The 23,145-nt window shown below is 41.0% G+C and overlaps 1 protein-coding gene across 2 annotated transcripts in view; it reads left to right on the top strand.

Moving 5' to 3' along the window:
• The first annotated feature begins 221 nt into the window (after positions 1-221).
• TAMM41 (TAM41 mitochondrial translocator assembly and maintenance homolog) overlaps positions 222-23,145 on the top strand; it is a 37,247-nt gene continuing 14,323 nt past the window's right edge. Inside the window, exons 1-4 of one of the 2 annotated variants that reach the window (XM_084902630.1) lie at positions 222-560; positions 3,814-3,996; positions 6,616-6,708; positions 14,382-14,532. In XM_084902630.1, the coding sequence (XP_084758756.1) occupies positions 426-560; positions 3,814-3,996; positions 6,616-6,708; positions 14,382-14,532 (562 nt within the window). In that variant the 5' untranslated portion in view covers positions 222-425. Of the gene's footprint in view, positions 561-3,813; positions 3,997-6,615; positions 6,709-11,588; positions 11,724-14,381; positions 14,533-23,145 lie in introns of those variants that run through there. The other variant, XM_084902631.1, reaches the window with a different exon arrangement.

The following is a 23,145-nucleotide window of genomic DNA, read 5'->3' as shown; positions in this document are numbered from 1 at the left end:
AAGAAAAGAAATCTTCTGCCATACACACGCACGATTTTATAGTCATTTATTAAAATGTGGTTTGAGGCGAGAACAAAAAAAGCAGTTCCATTAGCCAACAACGCTGTCCCCCAGCCTGCAGTGAGCTCCTCCGACCACCAGGGGTCTCCGCAAGCCCTTGGCGCCTTCACACACGGGCGGGCGCCTTCTCTTACGCCCTGAGCGCGCGCGTGCGTGCGGAGGCGTGGCTGGGGCTGGCCGCTCGCCTGGGCCACCTGCACGCTGGTCCTTGCCGGTCCCTCCTGCTCTTGTCTCCGGCGCCAGGATTCCCGCGCTCAGGCCGGACCCCGTCTTCCACCTCCCCGCCCTTTACTTCCTGCCGGGTATCGGTCCGCCGCCCTCGGCCGGGCTGCGCCGAGGGTGCTGGCCTCCCTCTGCCGCGGCCCATGGCGCTGCAGGCGCTGCAGAGCTCGGGGGTGGCCTTCCGCAAGATCCTGTCTCACTTCCCCGAGGGGCTGAGCCTGGCGTTCGTCTATGGCTCTGGGGTGTTCCGCCAGACGGGGCCCAGCTCCGACCAGAAGGTGAGCCCGGCCCGGAGCCGGCCCCACGCCTTTCCTTTCGCCTTTCATGTCCCCCGCCCGGAGCCCCAGAGCTGCCTGCGGGTCTGCTCCGCGCACCCACCCCTCAGCCCACAGAGGACACTCTCCGTGTGACAGTGCCCCCGGTCTGACCACGAGAGCGGAGTTCTTTAGGACAAGTAGCGCGAGCCCGCTTAGCCTCTAGAGCAGGAGATGCGATTATGTGGAGGGAAAAGCTGATGCAGAGGCCAAGGTGGTAGAGAAGAAATACTTGCCAGGTGCTAGCTCAGTGTTCTGAAGCTTGAATTCCCTGAGAAGCTTAAACACACACACACACACACACACACACACACACACAAAACAATAAAAAAAAAAAAAAAAACCTGATGCTTGTGTTCCGTCAGCAGAGATTCTGATTTAATTGAGGCGGCGGAGAAGTGGAGGCCTGGGCTTCAAGAATTTCAAGCCCTAGCCGGTTTGGCTCAGTGGATAGAGCGTCGGCCTGCAGACTGAAGGGTCCCAGGTTCGATTCCGGTCAAGGGCATGTACCTTGGTTGCGGGCACAACCCCAATAGGAGGTGTGCAAAAGGCAGCTGATCAATGATTCTCTCTCATTGACGTTTCTAACTCTCCATCCCTCTCTCTTCCTCTCTGTAAAAAATCAATAAAATATATTAAAAAAAAAAAAAAAGAATTTCAAAACCTTCCCAGGTGATGCTACTGTGTAGCCCAGCTTGAGAAGGACACCTCTGTAGCTGTAGGAGAAAATACAACATGGTCTTCCTGACTTCAAGAAGCTGAGGGACTGGTTGTAGGGCCAGGACAGGTGCAGGGAGAGTTAGTGGGTGACCAGTGTATCTACCCTTGCTCAGGACATTTACCAAAACCAGACATTTACCAAAACCAGGGAGGATTTGGCATTGTTACACTGCGGCCTTGGCCGAGCACAACAGCAGGGAGGGTACAGTGTTCCTTGTGACTGCAAATTTTCCTCGGAAAATAAAGTTTGCTTCCAAGGTGGAGACAAGATTCAAGACAGCAGAAGAGGGACAGACGCATATTTTTCATTTAAACAAAGTTTTTCTATGTGTGCTTTAGAGTTTTTGCTGAATTAATGTAAAAGGAACAAATGGCCAAATAGAGTTGTTTTCTGAGGTGCAATCGTTCTGAACTGTGTTTCTGTTTGCTGTAGTTCTTACACAGCCCGGCAGTTTGTTGTCACCTTCAATAAACTAAGGAAATGGAAGTGTGCGGATGGCAATAGAGCCTTCTGGATTTGGATACCTGGCTGCAATCTGTCTGGCCATCTATATTGTTGCTGGGATTTGCTGTTTCCTACCTATAGTAATTTTTGTTGTTGGTTTAATTCTCACCGGAGGATATGTTTATTGATTTTATAGAGAGAGGAAAGGGGAGAGGGGGAGAGAGAGAGAAACCACAATTATTTGCCTCCTGAACACCCTAGACTGGGGATCGAACCTGTAACCCAGGTATGTGTCCTGACTTGGAATCCTGCAACCTTTTGGTGTATGGGACAGTGCTTCAGCCAGCTGAGCCACAACAGCCAAGGCCATACTAGTTTTTAAGTAATACTTTTTTTTTTTTTTTTAAACTGACAGCATATGAGAAATTACAGATTATAAGTGTATAAGTTATAGGTTCTTATAGGCTGGTTATTTTTTTTTAATTAACATAATTATACAATTTTTAAAAACCCGTTAACCTGAAATCTTAAGTATCCAGTTTTTTTTTTTGGAAACCCAGTGCAGGCCTTAGCCTCCTGACTCTGTAACCACCTCTTCATTTTTCCATGAAAATTTTCCTTTGAGCAGAGGTGGAATTCCTTCCAAGAAAGGCCCTTCCTTTGCTTTCCCTCACTTTCATTTCCTAAGGTTAATAGGTTTTGCATATTCCAACACATAAGTCTCTGTCAGATCTGTCTCTATACCCTTCATTGCCTTAGTGACTTCTTTCCTCACCTGGAATCTTGCAGTTGGCCTCCAGTGAGGTTTCCCAGCCTTTATTTTCTCCTCCCTCCAGTGAGTTCTTCTGCAGGAAAATTTCTTGTTATGACATCCAGCCTCCCTGTCTTGTCTCCTCTCCCACCCCTCCCCTGCCTGCATTCTTCTCCAGCCATAGCAAACTACTAGTACGGCGGTCAGCAAACTCATTACTCAACAGAGCCAAATATTAACAGGACGACGATTGAAATTTCTTTTGAGAGCCGAGTTTTTTAAACTTAAACTTCTTCTAACGCCACTTCTTCAAAATAGACTCGCCCAGGCCGTGGTGTTTTGTGGAAGAGCCACACTCCAGGGGCCAAAGAGCCGCACGTGGCTCGCGAGCCCCAGCTTGCCGACCACAGTGCTAGTAAATGCAGCACACGGGGCATGCCCCGTTCTCGTGTCCACAGAGGGTTTTCCTCCAACAGGACTCCCTTTCCACCAGCCCTGCTTTTTAACTCTTGCACATCCTTCAAGATTCAGATGATCAATCTTCAAAAATGTCATTGTATAGGAAGTTGTCTCCTTCCTGTGGACCCAATTTTGAGTGAAATTAGTGCATTTTTGCATTCTTCTGTCAAATCCATTTACTGACGATCTGTCTGTTTCCTCAGCAGACTTTGACCTCTTTACGACTACCTCATGACCTATCGGAGCTCACTGTAGGTCCTCAGTGAGTGGTTGGCAAATGGGTGAGAGTTAAGTTAACATTTCCCTTTATATAATACCGTGTAGAGCTTATCCACGGGTTATTTCGTCTGGAAGAAAAGTGGAGCATCTTCAGCAGCATTTATAGGAAAGGCAGTGTACAACAGTGGTTCAGCACACAGGATTTGGTACCAGATTTTATCTGCTGTCGCCAGCTATGTGTCCTTGGGCAAGGACCTTAAGTCTGTGCCTTGTGGCTTTCTTCCAAAAACTTGGGATAGTAACAGTGCCTACGTTGTTTTGAGGATAAAATGAGTTACTGTATATACATTATATATACATATATATATATAATATGTATTTTATATATATATATATAAAGTGTTTAGAAGAGTGTTGGCATGACAGTACATGTTAAATAGGCATTGTTGTTATGTGTATCGATGAAAACAAAGCTCAGATTGGTTCCAGAGGCTTGCTTAAATTTCTCTTGAAAATCCCAGGCCTTTTATTAGTCATCATGGCATAAAACTTTAGTTATGCTGTTATCTGGGTGCCTTTCCTGGAATTAAAATTAAAATCATTCTCTTTTCTTCACCTCCCAGGCAGCCATGCTGGACTTTGTGTTCACAGTAGATGACCCTATTGCATGGCATTCAAAGAACCTAAAGAAAAATTGGAGCCATTACTCTTTCCTAAAAGTTTTGGGGCCCAAGGTTATCACCACCATCCAGAATAACTACGGCGCTGGAGTTTACTACAATACGTTGATCATGTGTGATGATCGGGTAAGCGACTTTGGCCATTGTCTTCTCTGGGGTTATTATTAACCTTTGTTGTTAGAATACTAGCCAAATATGTATGTTCTTGCACTCAGGAAATGTTTAAGCTCTTGCTAGGTGAAGGTGGTCAAATGTGACTGGCTTTATTTTTTGCCTTTGACCAAGTGGTTCTCACATTTTAATGTGCATTGCAATTCCCTAGAGTGCCGGTTAGACACAGATTGCTGGGCCCCACCCCAGAGTTTGTGGTTCAGTGAGTCTGGGATAGGGTTTGAAGCTTTACTTTTTTTTTTTCTTTTTTTTTTGTAAATTGAGATATAATTGTCATATAACATTGTATTAATTTTAGGTATACAACACGGATATATGTATATATTATGAAATGATCACCATAAGTTTAGTTAGTATCCATACCCACACATAGTTACAATTGTTTTTTTTCTTGTGATGAGAACTTTAAAGATTTACTCCCTTTAAAAAATATATATATTTTATTGATTTTTTTTATAGAGGGATAGAGAGTTAGAAACATCAATGAGAGAGAAACATCTATTCAGCTGCCTCTTGCACACTCCCTACTGGGGATGTGCCCGCAACCAAGGTACATGCCCTTGACCGGCATGGAACCTAGGACCCTTCAGTCTGCAGACCGACGCTCTATCCACTGAGCCAAACCAGTTAGGGCAAAAGATTTACTCTCTAACAAGCTTCCTGCTGGTCTGGAAAACACACTTTGAGAACCAACGGTTTAGTCAGTGGCCCATTAAGGACCAGAGTGGAAATTAATCTTATCTATAGGGAAGGACTGACATTCTTCCAGAAGGAATTTGGAAGTGAAGAGGATATTACAGGTATTTAGGAGCATGCCAAGTTGTAGGAACCTCTTGGTGCCAGCAGGTGGGTGGAACCTGATGGTGAATTGCTGGAGAGCAGGTAAGATGCCTGGATCCCGGCCAAGGGTTGTCTGGCAGCAGGAACCCTGCTGGACTCTCTTTCAGATAAAGGAGCCCAATGTCTAGGAGGGCTGCCTAGAACTAGGCAGGAGTCCAACTTAAGAAGACTACCGGGTACTAAATCCAGCCTCCTAGAGGTAAGCGGGGCTAAGGATGACAGACGGGGTCCACCAGCTGTGCCACCTCTGCTCAGTGGCGCTGATTGCTTAGAGCGGTCAGACTTTGACGTGCAGTCACCGAAAGCTCTTATCGAACGCAGATTCTGATTCAGTTTAATCTGGAATGGAGCCTGAGATTCTGTAATTTTGTCAAGCTCCCAGGTGATGCTGATGTTATTGGTCAGCGGGCCACACTTTGAAGGCCAGGAGGGTGAGTACTTGCCTGGGCGGGATTTTGAAGACCTATCTGAACTCGGCAGGAAGGAGCGCTGTGATTAGTGGTGATGTCCTGCATAACCTTTGGGCCCTGAATTTACCGTTTTGGCTGCGGGCCAATCCTGCTCCACTTGCACTTTTCAGATGAAAAAAAAAACAAGACTCATAGAGAAAATAAGTTCCATAAGCTCAGGCAACTAGGCAGAGACAGGCCCCTGGCTTCCAGGCCAGTGGTGTTTCTATTACCTCCCAGCTTTTGCATGCCTACAGCAAGAAGGCTTCCCGCAAGACTGTGGCTGGAGCAGAGGGCAGGTTATTCAGCACAGCCTTCCATGTGCACTTCAGTTATGCCAAGCACGTAGCTTTGTTCTTTGCCCATAATGAATATTATGCTGAGCCTATCTCTAATTGGTAGTTTCAAACAATATTAAAAGCTCCAGTAACCAAATATTTGGGCATAATTATATGCCAAAGGGATTGTACTTTTTAATTAAAATTCTTTAGCTATTTCTTAGATATTCTGAGAAGGCCATTGGGATACTGAAGTTCAGCAGAACGAGGCCAGAGATATTTGTTGAAACAAACGGGATTTTGTAACCTGGAACAACTGCATTCAGAGTTTGTGCAAATTACTGTGGCATGAGCTTGACCATAATTCCATGTTCAGCACTGATAGAGATGTATTATATTTAGATGTTGCTTTGTAATTATAAAAGTGTTTAGAATAGTCCACAGTGAAGAGAAATTTACATGTAAAGGATGTAAGTAAAAAACTTTTAATTATATAAACAAAATTTCTTGTACTTGGTGGTAAAATGAGCATTGGAAGCCCAGACTAAAATTCAGGGACCTAATTTTGTCTCTGCTTCTAATGGTGCCACCTTGGGCTTGTCATTTATCCTCTCTGAGCCTCAAGTTTCTTATTTCTTGAGGGAGAAGCATGAAATTTAGCTACTCAAACTGTCTGTGCTGAAGGACCAATTTTTTATTTCCAGTTCATTGAGGACCAGCACTAGATGGCCTCTAAGAGCCATTCTGCCTTTTAACATCACAAGAGTCTGAGTTAAAATAGTGGTCGTGTGATCTCATATACCTGAGGGGACAAATCAGTCTTGGAAACGTATCCTTTGCGAAAATTTTTGGTAGAGATGCTTGTGTGTACGAAGTAGGCATTTTGAGTGGCTTTGGAAATCAAGGTACTACTCTGGGCAGAAATGTATTTCTTTATATTTTGCATTTGCATAAACAACGATATGGGTGTTTTGCTTCTTTTCATGTCCATTTCTTTTCTTTTCCAGCTTATCAAATATGGGGTTATAAGCACTGATAATTTGATTAAAGATCTCCTCTACTGGAATAACTTATACATTGCTGGACGACTCCAAAAACCAGTGAGTGTTTTATTGGCTGCCACAATTAGGGAGACCTCTCCTCTCTGAACCTGACCTTATTTTGATCTTTGATTGCAACCAGATGGAACTCGAGAAATAGAAATGTTTCAGACTCCTTTTCCTCTCTAAGAATTCATTGCCAAACAATATCTAGATATTATCCACACTACTCCTGCCCTCTCTCTGAAGGTTCTTCAAATGTCTGGATGGATCAGGCTCAAAGTTAGTCCTTTTGGGCTGGAGAGGATGGTAGAAGAAATGCCCAGTGCTTCACCTTATCTTCTCAAACGTGTCATGGGGCATTGTTTGTCCATTGATATATCTATCCCAGCAGTGCCTGGGACAATGCCTGGCACATAGTAATCATTCAGCAAATATTTGTTGAAGAAATGAATGAACCAAGTAGTTATCCTGTGGGGAGTGGATTCTAATCCCCTTTATTATCCTCCTCAGGCCAATGGTGAGATGCTGTCGTAGTGTCTTTTCTTAATTGGGGATACCGCTAGAGGCGGCTGCCGAGGGCAGTGTCTCCCTGCGCTTCAATAGAAACAAAATAAACGAAACAGGAAAAAAAGTGGAGAGGACTCGAACTTTTGACTTGTATTTGCAAATGCCATGTTTCTCCTTTCATGCAGATATGTAGTCTGTTTTTTGAGAAAAGGTCTTTTCATAGTTTGAGAACTAGGGTGACATAATCACAGTTGCCAATCTCATAGCAAGGAAAAATTTTCTTTATGCTGTCAGAGGGTCTCAGGCCCTAAAAAAGACAGTACATGGATTATTGTTAAATGTCTCCCATAAGAGTGACTATGCTGCTTCTCCTTTTGTCAATTATGGCAAAAATTTAGAGATTTATACAATCTTAGCTTACTTGGTTGTAGCATAAAAATCTCTATTGATATACATGGGCAGTCAAGATTCTCTGGCCTTGCATCTGGGTTTAAAATGTAAATGATGCTTGTGGAATTGTGCACCTAAAATCTATATAATTTTTTAAATCAGTGTCACACCAATACATTCAATAAAAAGGAAAATAAATAAAATTCCATGTATAAAAAAACATATATATAAGGATGTAGCTCATTAAAATGTCCAGAAACTTTGATAAAGGCAATAGTTCACTGATATATCTATATGTAAAAATTTGTCAAGCTGTATCTGTTAGACTTGTATACTTTACAGCCTGTAATTTTTCAGTAAAACCATTATTTCTAGAGTTCAGAAATAATAGGCTACCTGAAATAATTTCATATCTTCTTAGATGAATTTCTCATTTCTAGTCTAGATAACTAGTAAAGCACATAATTAAGCAAATAAATATAGTTGAAAATTTATAAATATTATTTTCTTTCCAGGTTTTTTAATTTAAAAAATAAACTAGTGTGACAGGAAGAAAAATGAATGTGGAATGAAAAGCTTGGGTCTTATTCATTCCTGCCACTTGTTAGTTATTTATGTGAATTTGGGCAACTTGCTTTATCTTTCTGAACCTCTAATAACTTTTCTGTAGAATGGGGACAACTATATTTGCCCTGCCTACTTCAAGAAGGTGTTGAAAAGTGGAAGCAAAATAGTAGTACTAGAAAATAACCAGACATTTTAGAGTCAGACACATCTGTTGGGTCCCATCTCTGATATTCCCAGCTATGTGAGCTGTACCAGTGCCTTAATCTCCCTGAGCCTTAAAACATTGTCATCTATGGATAAGGTTGATCATACTGACCTCAAAAGACATTTGAGAAATGCCTAGATATAAAATGCCTGGCACTTAGTAGACACTCAGGAAAAAATTTTTCATTTCCCTTTGTTCTTGTCCATCTCAGAGTTATCCTATATAATAAAAGCCTCATATGCTAAGTGTCCGGTCTTCTTGTTGGCCATTCAACCAATCAAAGCATAATATGCTAATCATATGCTAAGGCTGCTCAACTGCTCACTATGACATTCACTGACCACCAGGGGGCAGACAGTCAACAGGTCAACCAGTTGCTATGACACAAACTGACCACTGGGGGGGCAGATGCTCCAACCGGTAGGTTAGCTTGCTACTGGGGTCCCGCTGATGGGGACTGAATGAGACGGGCTGGTCACACCCTGGAGCCTTCCTGCGGTCCCTCCCTGGCTGGCCAACCTCCTGCATCCCTTCCTGGCCCTGATCATGCACCAGTGGGGTCCCTCAGCCTGGCCTGCACCCTCTCAATCTGGGCTGAGGGACCCCCCCACCCCTGCCCCAAGTGCACGAATTTGTGCACCAGGTCTATAGTTTTTAGATAAAATGAAATATTGAATGTGAAATTGTTATTCTCTGTACTGTGTTTTGTGCTTGGAATATTTCAATTTAAAAAAATAGATATTAGGGCCCTAAGGATGAAGCTCAGTGGTTGAGCATCAACCTATGAACCAGGAGGCTGATGATTCCTTGGTCATGGCACATGGCCAGGTTGTGGGCTCGATCCCTGGTAGGGGCATGCAGGATGCAGCAAATCAATTATTCTCTCTCATCACTGATGTTTCTCTCTCTCTCCCTTTCTCTTTCTCTCCGAAGTAAAAAATATACATATATATTTTTATATTTTTATTGATTTCAGAGAGGAAAAAGAGGGAGGGAGGGAGAGAGGTGGAGAGAGAAAGAGAGAAACATCAATAATGAGATTCATTGATCGGTTGCCTCCTGCATGCCCCCTACCAGTCATCAAGCCCACAACCTGGACATGTGCCCCTGACTGGAATCAAACCTGGGACCTTTAAGTCTGCAGGCCTACACTCTATCCACTGAGCCAAACCAACTAGCAAATATATATATATATATATATATATATATATATATATATATATATATATATATATATATTTTTTTTTTAATTGACATTAGAAAGCTAAAAATGCCACGAAATTTCAGAATGTAAGCACTGACTAGAAATGACCTCAGATTTTTTTCTAAATGTCATATATCCTGGTAATATAAAAACAACAATTCAAGACAAATAATAACAGCTACATTTATATCATGCAAAATGTCATTTCTCAGCTAACTTGGAGAAGAAAAAGTTATTGATAACAATGACTATGCCTCAGGCTTATTAAGCGTCTAGCAAAAGAAAATCAGGATATCTTTAAAAATCATTTGAAAGTGTTGGCCATAACACATGATAAAATAAAAAATCATAAGTGGGTGAATTAACTCTTCCACCCACTCCTGCTCTTAGTTTCTCTGAGTGGAAATCCTGGTTAACCATGCTCAAGATGACTGTCTTTAAACAAACTATTTTTACCTCTAGGTGGCAGCAGATATTAATCAAATGAACAAATCTGATGGACAGAAAGAATTGAAAGTATTTTAATAAAAAGAATGGGTAAATGTCTTAGGAAAGAATTGTGAGAATATGAGTGTGAATTCTTTGTTTCTGTGTGCTTTAAAAGAAAGAGTTACATTAAATTATATGTTTAAAGCTCTAAAATTATTTTCGGTATTGCAACTAGAATAGGATTTCTCAATCACTAGCAATTTAAGTGTTTAAAATATACAAGGGGTATAGGTACTCGCTATAATTTCCATTTATATTTTTAAAAGTATGTTTTTAAATTATTTTTATTTATTTTTTTTTTTTTAAGAGAGAGAGAGAAATGGAAACATTGATGAGAGAGAAACATCGTCAATTGGCTGCCTCCTGCATGGCCCCTATTGAGGACAGAGCTAGAAATCTGGACATGTGCCCTGACTGATAATCGAATGGGCAACCTTTTGGTTTTGGGTCGATGCTCAACCACTAAGCCACAGTGGCCAGGTTATTTATCCCATCTAATTTTGTTGTGAATTTAAACTCTAAAAAATAAACTTTATTAATAAAAAAAAAAAAAAAGGAGAAATATAAAGGAGGACCTTTCTTTAAAAAATGGACATTTCCCTCCGTGGCCAGTGTGCTTCAGTTGGTTGGACACGTCCCCGTGCACTGAATGGTTGCCAGAAGGCGGGCTCTGGGCTTGATCTCTGGTGGAGGCTGTGCAAGAGGCGGCTGATCAATGATTCTCTCTCATTATTGATGTTTCTCTCCCTCTCCCATCCTCTCTGAAATAAACAAACAAAATTAAATAAAATGTGCAATTCAGTGGTTTTTAGTACATTCACAATTTTGCAGTCATTATCATACTGTAGCTATTGACTTACTTTTTGTAGATAGAAAAGTCCCAGAAGTATAAAAGATCCCTCACTGAAGATGGAAAACCTGGCTCACTAGTCTTGGCTCTGCCCAGCTGTGAGCAAACCTTTGGGCCTCTAGCCTTTAAAATGCAAAGTTTGAGCCATTCATTTGCTTATTTAAAAGACAACTAAGCTGCTTCTCTGTGTATGCCAAAGGAATTTTTTTTTTTTTAAGCACCGCACTCTTATTTTGGAAGAGTCAGTAGTCCAATAGGTAATTAATAAGGTTTCATCCAGCTCAAATGTTCAGTGTTTCTTTTTGGTCCTCAGGCAGTAACCATTTAGAAAATGTCACCTTTCTGGCCATTTGGAATGGAAAACTTCCATGGGAAGGGTCATTGGTTAGTGGTTGGGTATTTGAACACTAGATAGGGCTGTGTTCTTTGTGACTATAACTTCACTGTTTGCAATTCAAGTCACTGCCTCCATGTGACTGCATTATAGAGGAGACCACTCGTGACTTCCCCTTTTTTCCTATCATGAAAGGTGCTCACAAATCTCTCGAGTTGGGCTTTTGAAAGTCCCTTCAAGTGTTGCCCCTTCCTCTCTCCAGTAAAGATTTTCTTCTTGGCAGTAGTGTTAATGCTATCTATGCGGTTCAGATGCGGGCATTTCCAGTAAGATACAAACAGCTATTCACAAATCTGAGGGCTTTCTTTTTTTCCCAGGCCTCTCTGGCAGTGTCCCAAGAGTTCACTGGCTTTTCACTCTGAACAACAAATAACAGTGCTGCTGAGACAAGTTCTTAGTTCACCTTACACTGGAGAACCAGATCAGCACAGTAGCAGAGTCTTCTGAACTGACATTTTTCCTTTGAGTAAGGATGCTTTTATTTACACTCTTCTTAATCTTAAATTGCAAACAGACTGCTTTTTTATACCTAAGTAGAACAACTTTTGTAGAGAATAAGTGGTATCACGTTAAATAGAATAGTTTCCTCAAACTTACTCTTTTCTTTGCAACTTTGATTTGTTAGCATCTCAAAATAGCTTCTGTTTTCATGGCGTTTCTGTAAAAGCTACCAGAAAAAGATAGGGTGAAGCATTATTATTTTTTTTTTTAATATATATATTTTATTGATTTTTCACAGAGAGGAAGAGAGAGGGATAGAGAGTTAGAAACGTCGATGAGAGAGAATCATTGATTAGCTGCCTCTTGCACACCCCCTACTGGGGATGTGCCCCCAACCAAGGCACATGCCCTGGACCAGAATCGAACCCAGGACCTTTCAGTCCGCAGGCCGACGCTCTATCCACTGAGCCAAACCGGTCCTGGCAGGGTGAAGCATTATTGAGCAGGACCTGGTAAATGAGGAAGAAGAAGAATTTGGAAGTGAGGCTTTACAGAGTTTTGAAAAGAAAGAGCTCTGAGAATCAGGGATCCACATCCTCATTTGTGTGCCACTGCTTCTCGTGGAGAAACCTTTTAATTCTCTGGACCTCAGTCTCCCCATGAGTAAGATGAGGTTACCTTCATTCATGATTCTATATGGGACAAAAAGTTTAGGAAAGTTATTCAAGACATAAACATAGGAGTTATTAATAGGACCTTAACGTTTGTTTTAGTAATCTTTAAAGAAAAGAAATTAACCAGAGCAGATCCCTAACTGAATGCATGAGAATAATTCAAAATATTTAGAGTTGGATTTGCCAAGCATAAGGGTGTTTCCCTGATTTTGCCATCAACTCATTATGCAACCTTGGGCAAGTCTTGCTGCTGGGCTGCTCCTTGGTTTTACTTTTCTGCAGATGATTGCAATAATATTAAACTCACCCAAGTGCCGAAAGGCTTAATTAAGGGCCATTAAGTCCTTGTAATTACAAGGGAGGAGGTAGTATTGAATAGAGTGGCTTACCTAGCATATAAGAGGTTTTTATGTTGTTAATATTCCCTTAGAAAAAAATAGTAAAAGATAGAAGTTAGGTTTTTAAGCCTGATTTGTAAAATAGTTGTTTTATGATACTGCTTATTTATGATTAATTTAAAAAAATATACTATAGTTTGAGATACACATCATTCTCTTTCCTTGCTGTCTAATAAAATTTTAATTTGGAATTTCTTAAATGTATGTGTCTATTATGACCTTCTTAATTTTGGCAGAAATTACCTCTATTCAACAAATAAAAGGTAACTTAAGCCCCGTTTTCTAAAATACAATAGAAGGAAAATTTGCTGCCAGCACACATTTGAGATATGTGGACTTCTATACCCTTTCTTTATTTAGAAAATCAGTCAGAAGGAGCGTGATGGTTTTAAAAAATTGTGGCAGGAGTATAAATTGGTACAACCACTCCAAAGAGCAATTTGGCAATTCTACTTTTAAGTATATATATCTTAGAGCGTTGGTTCTCAAACTGTGGTTCCTGGACCGGCAGCACCAACATTACCTGGGAACTTGTTAAAAATGTACATTTTTAGGCCTCATCCAGGCCGACTGATTGAGAAGCTCTGGTGGATGGGCCTCATGTGTTTTAAAGAGCCCTTCCAGTGATTCTGATGCTTGCTGACCGTGAGAACCTCTGGCCCAGAGAAGCTCTTGCCGTATGCACCAAGAAACACGGAAGGAAGCTAAGAACACTTCAGCTAAGGGTTCATATGTAACATCTCATTTAATCTTCCCAACAACCGTGTGCACTTGATTCTGTTATTAACCCCATTTTAAGAAATTATACTCATAGTCACGGAGCAAGTAAGAGATAGAACTGGGACTTAAACACATTCTCTTAACTTCAGTGCAGTCTTTAAAACCTAGATTCTCAGAATAGGCTAGAGCAATTTATATTTTCATGAATTTGGGGAAAGTCAAAGATAGTAGCTTTTGGTATGTATTCAGAAGGAAATTTTGTTTTATTAATCAAGGCATTCACTAGTACATAATGCAGTTTACATTTATTGTCTCATTCGATCTTTATAACAGTTCTTTGCTGCATGTCTGTAATCCCCATTTTATAGATGAGAAGTTAAGTAATTTGCCCACAGCTAAGAAATAACTGGACTTGAGGCCTTACCTGTACTCAAAACGCATGCTCTTCCTATACTACCTATTTTTTTCCCCTTCTTTTTCATTAGTCAAAATCAGTTTGAAATAGAGCATGGACTACTCAGGTTATGTATGAGTAACAGAAGAGTTGAGTTCTAAATAAAGAAGTAAAATTTTGTCTGTGTCTACCACAAAATTACTAGTAAGTGAAGAACAATGAGATTATAAAATAAATGTTAAATTTTCCAAAGAACATTTATTTCATTTCTACTGACTTCTTTTTTCAAAACCCATTTAAGAGAAATATTTATTTTGGGTGGCATAAAACAAGAGATTTGGGGATTGCTTATTAGAATAATAATTATTTTGTGTCAACTGGCCTAACATTCCAAGATCTTCAGGGCTAAGTTTGGGACAGTTCCATTGCATGCGTAACCCTTTATCTTGAGCAATACTCTTCTGGAATTTCTCTACTGAATGTTTTGCTTTTTTCAGGTGAAAATCATAGCAATGAATGAGAGTGCCACTCTTAAGGCAGCCCTAGATAAAAATCTGAGGAGTGCTGTGACTGCTGCTTTCCTCATGCTTCCCGAAAGCTTTTCTGAAGAAGACCTCTTTATAATGATTGCTGGACTCTCCTATTCAGGTTAGTAGGTTTGGTGCCCATATTCTCTACAAGAAGATTTGTTTGAAGACCATGCAAACACCGCTCCTCATTCTACACTGGAGCTGCAGCAACCTTAGTTCTGAATCCCTTTACTTCCTAAAAATGTAAAAATCCAGTGGTTTCCTCCTTACCTCCACAGTCTCTTCCTTCCCACATATGTACATAAATCACCCCAGGGTAATGTTGTTGTTGTTATTGTTAATTTTTATTTTGTGACAATCGCAAACTTATAGAAAAATTTCAATAATAGTACAGAAATCCCAAATACCTTCTCCCCAGATTTACCAATTTTTACATTTCACTACATTTGTTTTATTATCCTCTCTGTTCCAGTGGGTTTCAAACTTGAGTGTGCAATCCTCTGGAGGGCTTGTTAAAATAGACTACCAGGCCCACTCCCGACAGCTGGTTTTAGTAGGTCTGGGGTGGGGCCCAAGAGTTTGTATTTCTACCAAGTTCGTGGGTAATGCTAATGCTCCTTCAGGGGTCCCTCTTTGAGAATCACTGCTCTCTCTGTACATGTAAATACAATGTATTATGTGTTGTTTTTAGTTATTTGAGAGTATGTTACATATCATGTTTCCTTTAGCTTAAGTCTTCAAAATGTGTTTCCAAAGTACAAGGACATTCTCTTTCATAATCACAGTACAGGTTTCTTCCCTCCACCCCCGCCTCCATTGCTTTCAGAGAGGAAGGGAGAGGGAGAGAGAGAGAAACATCAATGATGACAGAGAATCATTGATTGGCTGCTTCCTGCATGCTTCCTACTGGGGATTGAGCCCGCCCCCTGGGCATGTGCCCTTGACTGGAATCAAACCCAGGACACTTTAGTCCACAGGCAGCTCTCTATCCACTGAGCCAAACCAGCCAGTGCAAAAACCACTATCTTAAGTAAACATCCTCTTTTCCAACTTTTAAGTATGAGTCAAAAAACTCTCCTGAAAATATTGCAAAAGCAGTTTGTTCATTTTCTGAATCCCTGCACAGATAAGATTTCATGGGAATGTAATGCTGAAAGAGACCTTAAAGGTCTTGTTCTTCAGTGTTTTTCCCAATATGTGTCTAGGTTGGGGGAGGGGCAGAGTGTGTGACTGGGTGGGTACCTGGATGAATGGACTTATAGGCAACTTGTGGGAAACGGGATCACTTTGTTATCATAATTTCCTCGCCTTGCTCCGTGTGCGAAAGATGGACCAGAAGCCTTTCATTGACTTTGTGGGAGAAAATGCAGAACCGCTCTGCGCTTTACCCACACCACAACCACTCTTCCATTTTTCCCAGCATCATCAACATCCGCACAGTGGTAGGCAGCTTCAAGGAGTTTTCTATAAATTCTGAACATTCACTAAAGAAGTTTATCAACTAACAGAACTGCTTTCCCCTATTGGCAGACTTAAAATTAGCATTCAGGCTGCTGTCAATCTTTAGCTGGTTTTTGCTTTGCTTCCTGGAAGAGTCATTTTAGACTCCTGGTTTCTCCTGAGCTATGAGGCATGTCCAAGTTGTTCAGTACTTTCTGACTCATAATAGTATCATCCTCTGTTTTGTTTCTTTTATAATACTTATCTGCTGCATAGTAGCACACTGTACCAGAGACACAGAGAGGTAGGTCGGTAGGTGGGTCGATAACTTAATCCACTCCTGAATCTTCACACAGTAGCCCCATTTGTTACATATTTATCCTTCCATGTGCCACACACAGTGCTAGGCATATACTCTAGTGTGCATGACATGAGTGGAATTTTTCATGGAGTTTATGTTCTTTTAGGGAGAGAGGCAAAAAAGAAGCGATAAGGTAATTTCAGATAGCGGTTAAATTGTGCGCCATAAGCATCTGTAGACACAAGCAGCAGACCTGCCCCACACACCACGCGAGTCTATTAAAAAAAAATGTCTCCCCTAAGTGGCAGCCCTGACCAGCTTTAAAATAATTTTTCGTGAGAATTTTCAGCTGAAAATATTCAAGGACACCCGAATTGTGAATAATATATTATTTTTATAATATTCATTACAAATTGGTTTTTTATATTCAAAATCTCGCGGCATGTGGGGATGGTTTTAGTTTTGGAAGCGTGGCAGTTAACTGGTTAAATGTGATGAAGAAAATAGATCAGGTTGAGGATAGGGCTGTCTTCACAATGGACAGTCATGGGAGGCCCTTTGACTGGTGCTGTGATGTCTAAGCTGAGATCTAAATAGTGATAAAGAGCAGCTCTGAGCAGCTGGGAGAAAGGCAATCAGAGAGAGTTGCTTCCCAAGAGCCAGGTTTTAAATCTTGGTGTGTCTGACTCCACTGTCTCAGCCTCTGGTTACTCCCATTTCTCATCTAGTCTCCTCTTGTTTTCTTGTCATTTTATTATACAATATATTGCTTAACCCAGATTTGGATCTGAGGATTTGGCCCAGTATCCTACATTACTCATTTTAGTGCAAAACTTAGGACACCTAACTTGGCACATCCTCTCCAGAGGAAACTGGTTACAACTCTGCAATTCCCAGCTTATGAGTGAGACATTTTCCAAGAAGTCTTCTATAAGCCAGTTGTTTAGAACTGGGAACATACTTTCCCATTGAAACAGCATTATATGTGGTGGTTGTTCCTCAACCAGGACACAGTATAATGAATGGTTACCTAGTCTATAATATGCTGGAATTGGACTAGAATAGTGAGGATGTGGAAGGATCTAAGCCCTGCAGGTAGTTATCTGTCATACTTTGGGACTTGCCCCACCATGTGTTGAAAGGCAAGCTTTCCTCCTGCCTTAACCTAGGCTTCTGCTAACCCAGTATCCTTGAACAGATCAGATTCTATCGCTTTGGTAAACCACACAAACCTCCCGAGCCCTCAGAATATTCCAAACTTTAAATTATCTACCAATCTCATTTCATTTACAACTTTGACATTTATTTTTCACCTGTTTCTAGTTGAGAGAGAATATGTTGTCCTTAACTTGTGAAGTTCAACATTTCTCCCTGGAGCGGGTGGAGGAGTGGGGGGTAGGAGGAAACAGAAAACAGAAAAAAAAAAAAAAAAAAGTGTTTTTCCATGTTATTGGGCAAGTTTCTGCCAGTAATTACTGGCAGAGGCAAGATCTATCAGTATTACTAGTTGTAATGACAGCCCTTACATTTAACTTAGTACTTAAGGATCACTTTGACTGCCCTGGGGGTCAGTATTTATGGCATTACTGTTGTAAATGATGGTGAGAAAGGAGTAGGTGGAAGATGAGAGTCTGCAAAATTGGGGAGGAGAACGCTCTCTGATCCTCTGGTTATTCTTAGAAGTCAGCATTTAAGTGACTAGAAAAGAAAAACCAAATAAACTTTAAAGTTCACCTTGAACTTTTTTATGTAAATACAAACTATTAAAATGACTAATTTTAGGTAATGATCCTGGTTTAACATTCATCAAGTGAATCAGCACTCCATAATTTTTGCTCTAAGGAACTTCACATTAATCAACATATGCAGTCATAGTGAGTCAGTGGTAGGCTTACCAACTAACATATGTGAAAAAGGAGAAGGGCGGGGTGGGGGGTGGGGGGGGGGTGTTTAGGGAAAAAGGATTTTGATGTAACCAAAATCCAAGGCTTATGCCAAGAGTAAGTAGCATTTATTATTTTGTGTCAGGAATGTCTCTCACATTCTTTGGAGCTAGTAACTATTTTAATCTTCACAACAATCTTTTGATTTGGAAGCTGTACTGTTGATACATTTTATAGAAAATTGAAGCCCAGATATGCCCACAATCAGTTGTCTGGTAAGTTAGTAAGTGTTGGAGCTGAAATTTTAGCCCATACTCTTAACCATTTAACTTCACTGCTTCTCTGGTATTTTGGAGACTAGGTTAGACCCAGGCCAGGTTGGGCAGGGCATTGAATGCAAAGGGAGAAAATGAAAAGGGAACTGACAAGCTGTGCACAACTAGGAGCCATAGAAGTTTTCATGCATTGCAAGGTAGTCTGAGATTTGTTGTTAAAAACAACAAATTTTGCCAGCACTGTGCAGGAGGGAGAAAAACTAAAGACAGGGGAAAGTTTATTCATTCAGCAAATAATTACAAGAGGCTCTTCTACACACACTCGTCTAAGCTCCGAAGATTAAAGAAGTAAATAAGGCAGGCAGGAACCCTGCCCTCGTGGGTTGTTCATTCTAGATGAAAAGTCAGACAGCAAACAGTGGCAGCACCAGAATAAGAGAAGAAGGCCTCTCTCGGAGTGACATTTGAACTTCACCTTCTTCCCTTTCCACATGAGGCCAGGTGGATTCATTTGGCCCTTCATAGTCCTTGGGAATAAAAACACCTTAAAAAAGAAGAGAAGAGAAAATAAAAACATCTTCAAGCACTCTTGTGTTAGAGAGAGAATGGATTTTTTTCCATTCCAAATTGTCTGGACACAGGCTCAGTTATTTCTAGGAATAAGATAAAGCAGTGAAGAAGTTTAGTTGCCAGTTGAGTGATTCTTGGAGAAAAAAATTAGAAATGGGTGCCAGCACTCGAAAGTGTGAATAAACATCCCCATTTCTGGATCCTGGTAAAAGTCAGTAAAGAAACTTTTTTCTTGGAGTGAGAGCTATTAAGATTTATTCCATGATAATCACACTCTCTGAAACCTTGCACGCAGTGTCATTTGATGACTTGCATACTGGGATTTGGAAGCATATTTCTCTATGCTTGTCAAGCTTGAGCTTTTGCTGAAGCCTCAGTTGGAACTCTCTGCATTCATCACTTGCTAATTTCTGAGAATGCAGTACTCGTGAAGGGGGATATTAATTGTCAGTAATATCTAACTTTTATGGATTATTTACTATTTGTCAGGTATTGTTATTTTAAAATTTTTATTTTTTAATTACAGGCAACACTTATTATTTTATAATAATAAAAGTGTAATATACTAATTAGACCAGAAAGCTGAAGGACCTTCCAGACATCCTTCTGGACAACCTTCCGGATGAAGCAGGGACTGTGAGAGCTGAGCCCCTTGCATGAATTTCGTGCATCGGGCCTCTAGTTATTTTATATTAGTTTCAGGTGTGCAGCATAGTGTTAAACAATTACATAATTCACAAAGCGACCCCTCTTGATAGTTCTAGTGCCCACCTGTCAGGTGTTGTTCTAAGTGTTTTACATGTATTAACTCATTTAATCCTTGAAATTTTCACTTGGGGATACTGCAGCCCATATACGTTAAGTAGCTTATCCTGAGCGTGTAGCTTGTAAAGGCTCAGCTAGGATTTGAACACAGCCTGTCTTGTTCTAGAAACCTCACTTATAAACCTTCATTGCTATTCAGAGGGTCTTTCATGGTGAATGTGCTTCCTGGTTTACTCCTAGGACACTCTTCCTCCAGAAAGCCATGTGGCTCGCCCTCCACTCCCTGTCATCTTTTTCTGCTTGTTTTCTTCATAGCACTTTCCACCACCTGAAATAGTACTATTTACTTTTATTTGTTCTAGATTGGTTTGTCTTTGGCCTGTTTTCTACCACTGACTAGAAAGGGCAAAAATTTTTGTCTTATTTTGCTCATGCTATTCCAGTGCTTATCAGGTGCTAGTAAATAGTGAGTGAATGGATGATTGTGATTTTGGTGACTTCCTGAACCTGCTTTCTCCTCATCCCTCCCACACCTGTCCATATTGTGTTCTGTAAAGGGTGTAAAAGGAAAAGCGATTTATGTAAATTTATATAACTAAGTACATAAGCTATTCATTTTTTTTTAATGAAGCCCCACTTTTATTATTTTTAAAATATATTTTATCGATTTTTTTATAGAGAGGAAGGGAGAGAGATAGAGAGCTAGAAACGTCGATGAGAGAGAAACATCGACCAGCTACCTCCTACACACCCCCCATCAGGGATGTACCTGCAACCAAGGTACGTGCCCTTGACCGGAATCAAACCTGGGACCTTTCAGTCCGCAGACAGATGCTCTACCACTGAGCCAAACCGGTTTCGGCAAGCTATTCATTCTTATCTCATTCTCTTCCACATGTGAGTTAGACATCTGCAGCCATGGAGATACTTTTAAAATATATTTGTATTGATTTCAGAGAGGAAGAGAGAAGGAGAGAGAGATAGAAACATCAATGATCAGAGAGTGTCATTGATTGGCTACCTCTTGCATGCCCCATACTGGGGATTGAGCCCACAACCTGGACATGTGTCCTGAATGGGAATCAAATTGTGATTTTTTTTTTTTTAATTGATTTCAGAGAGGAAGGGAGAGGGAGAGAGAAATATTGTAGAAACATCAATAATGAGAGAGAGCAGAAACCGGTTTGGCACAGTCTGTTTTTAGGACTCTGTGTAATATTTTTTATTTCAGAAAATGTTTTCTTCATTTCTAGTTGATCCCTTATTATTTCTAGTTGCTCCCTTTTCATATCCTCATAGGTCTCATTTATTTTATCGGCCTTTTTTAGGATATTCTTGAATAACCTTATAACTATTGTAGTTTTGAACTCAATGTCCAATCTTTTCTTTTCCTCCATCTCCTTCCTTTGTGTCCTGCCTCTTGTCTGCATTTCAGTTGTTTCCCTGATTTGATGGAATAGTTTTGTGTGCTAGGTGTTCTGGTAGAGCCCAGTAGCACAGCCTTCCCAGTTACCTGCGGTGGACAGTTTTGGTGTAGCCCTTTGTAGGCTCTGTGTGCAGTCTTGTTGTTAAGCCTTGCTTATTGTTGGTATCATTGGGAAGCGTTGATCTCCAAGCCAATTGGCTGTGTGGATCAGCAGTGTCTCAGCTAGGAAGGCTTCTGTACTCCTGCTTGGATGGGGCAGGGTCTCGGGGTGGCGCAGACAATTTTTGGTTCCCTGTCAGTCTCGCCTTAGAAAAGTCCTGTTTGTGGTGAGTTTTGGAAGATTGGTTGCAGGCACTTGCACCTCTTTGGTAAAGGTGCAGATAAGCTTTGGATTCTGGCCAGTCCTTCCTTAGAGAAAGCCAGCCTCTGGGAGAGTTTCTGTGCTCAGCTTGGATGGGGCGGAGTCTTGGGTTGGTGCAGACAAGCTTTGTTTTCCCTTCGGCCTCTCCCCAAGTCCCGCAGTAATGGCCTCTGGCTTCACACACCTCTGAGAGATCTCTGCCCACTGCCTGACAGTCTGGCCTCTCCCTGACTGGGGCCGTCTATTAGAGCAATAGGGTGATTCTGTTTTCCTCTCGAACAAGAAAGCCAGCCTCGCATTAGCTGTCCGCCCTCTCCACGCCCGGAGTAAGCCAGTAGCGAACTCAGCCGGGCCCGCCCTCTCCCTGCACCATGAGTAAGCCAGCAGCAATCTCTGTCCGGCCTTCCCTCTCTGCAGGCCAGGAATAAGCCAGCGCCTTTTTGCGCACACAGTTCTCAGTACCTTCACAGTTCCTGAGGTTCAGTGTGCCTTCTCTCTCCTTCCCAGATGGCAGAGCCTCCTCTCAGCTAGCCGTCCGGTGCTTCAGGGCAATGCCTCCCCTGTTTTCCAGTTCTAAATTCAAATTTGTTGTGATAGGCTGCATTCGGGTGTCTACCCTATGCCATCATCTTGGTTTCTCCCGTGATGAACTTTGAAAACAAATGCTAAGTCATAAGAGACCATATATTGTGCAGTTTCATTTGTCTAAAATGTCCAGAATCAAGTCTATAGAGAGAGAAAGTAGATTACCTTTGTGTGGGGCTGGGGTTGGAAGGAGATGGAGAGTGACTGCCAATGGATACAATTTCTTTTAGGGAAGCCAGAATTTCCTAAAATTAGATAGTTGTATAACTCTATAAGTATATTAAAAAACATTGAATTGTATGCTTTGCATGGGTGAATTATGTAGTGTATAAGTTATATGTCAAAAAAAGCTATTAAAAATGAATCATATTTTGCCATATCAACCTACAGTTTGAGCTGCTATTCTTAAACACTACACCAAAGAAATACCCACTTCTGTAACCTGCACTGAAGATGTGTTTTCATGTCATTTGCTGCCTTAGGTAGGGCATATACTTTACATTTCTAAATGTATGCACAGCTCCTCATGCTTAGTAGCCACCAAATATTTATTGAACTGAAATGACAGCAGTATAGCAGTTAGTTTAAGAGGGGAAAAAGCCAGTCATTATCTTCAAAGATTAAGCCTCATCTATCCCCTATTCTTTTCCCATCATATACTGTATATACATAAATATGAACTAGTATGTGTATATGTATGTGTGTGTGTATATAATATCTGCTTTACTATTTACAAAGCATTCTCAAATGCATGAACTTATTTAAATCTAAAAGAACATTGTGAGGTCAGTATGATGGTTACAGCAGTTTCACACAGAAGGAAACTCACTCAGAAAAGTTAATCTCCAGTCACCATGGGACATTGCCAGGCATGAAAGCCAGGGCCTTTCCACTACATTTCACAGCCTTTCGCATCCCTACATTCATAATAAGGACCCTGACCACTGCTGGCCGGCCCAACTACAGATGGTTTGCAAGCCTCATTTCAGATTCAAAGAGAAATTATCCTTTGGTTACCATTTTATTAGATTGGCTTGAGCAGTCAAGAGTTAAGCCTATCAACAGAGGCATAAAATGAAAGTCAGCAGTTTTTCTCCATTTCTCTGTTTTGTTGTAAACATTTCT

Source organism: Pipistrellus hanaki (genome assembly GCF_964339955.1).
Source record: "Pipistrellus hanaki genome assembly, chromosome: 13".
Lineage (NCBI taxonomy): Eukaryota > Metazoa > Chordata > Mammalia > Chiroptera > Vespertilionidae > Pipistrellus > Pipistrellus hanaki.
Note: the sequence above shows the minus strand (reverse complement) of the source record. Positions and strands in the feature narration are given on the sequence as shown.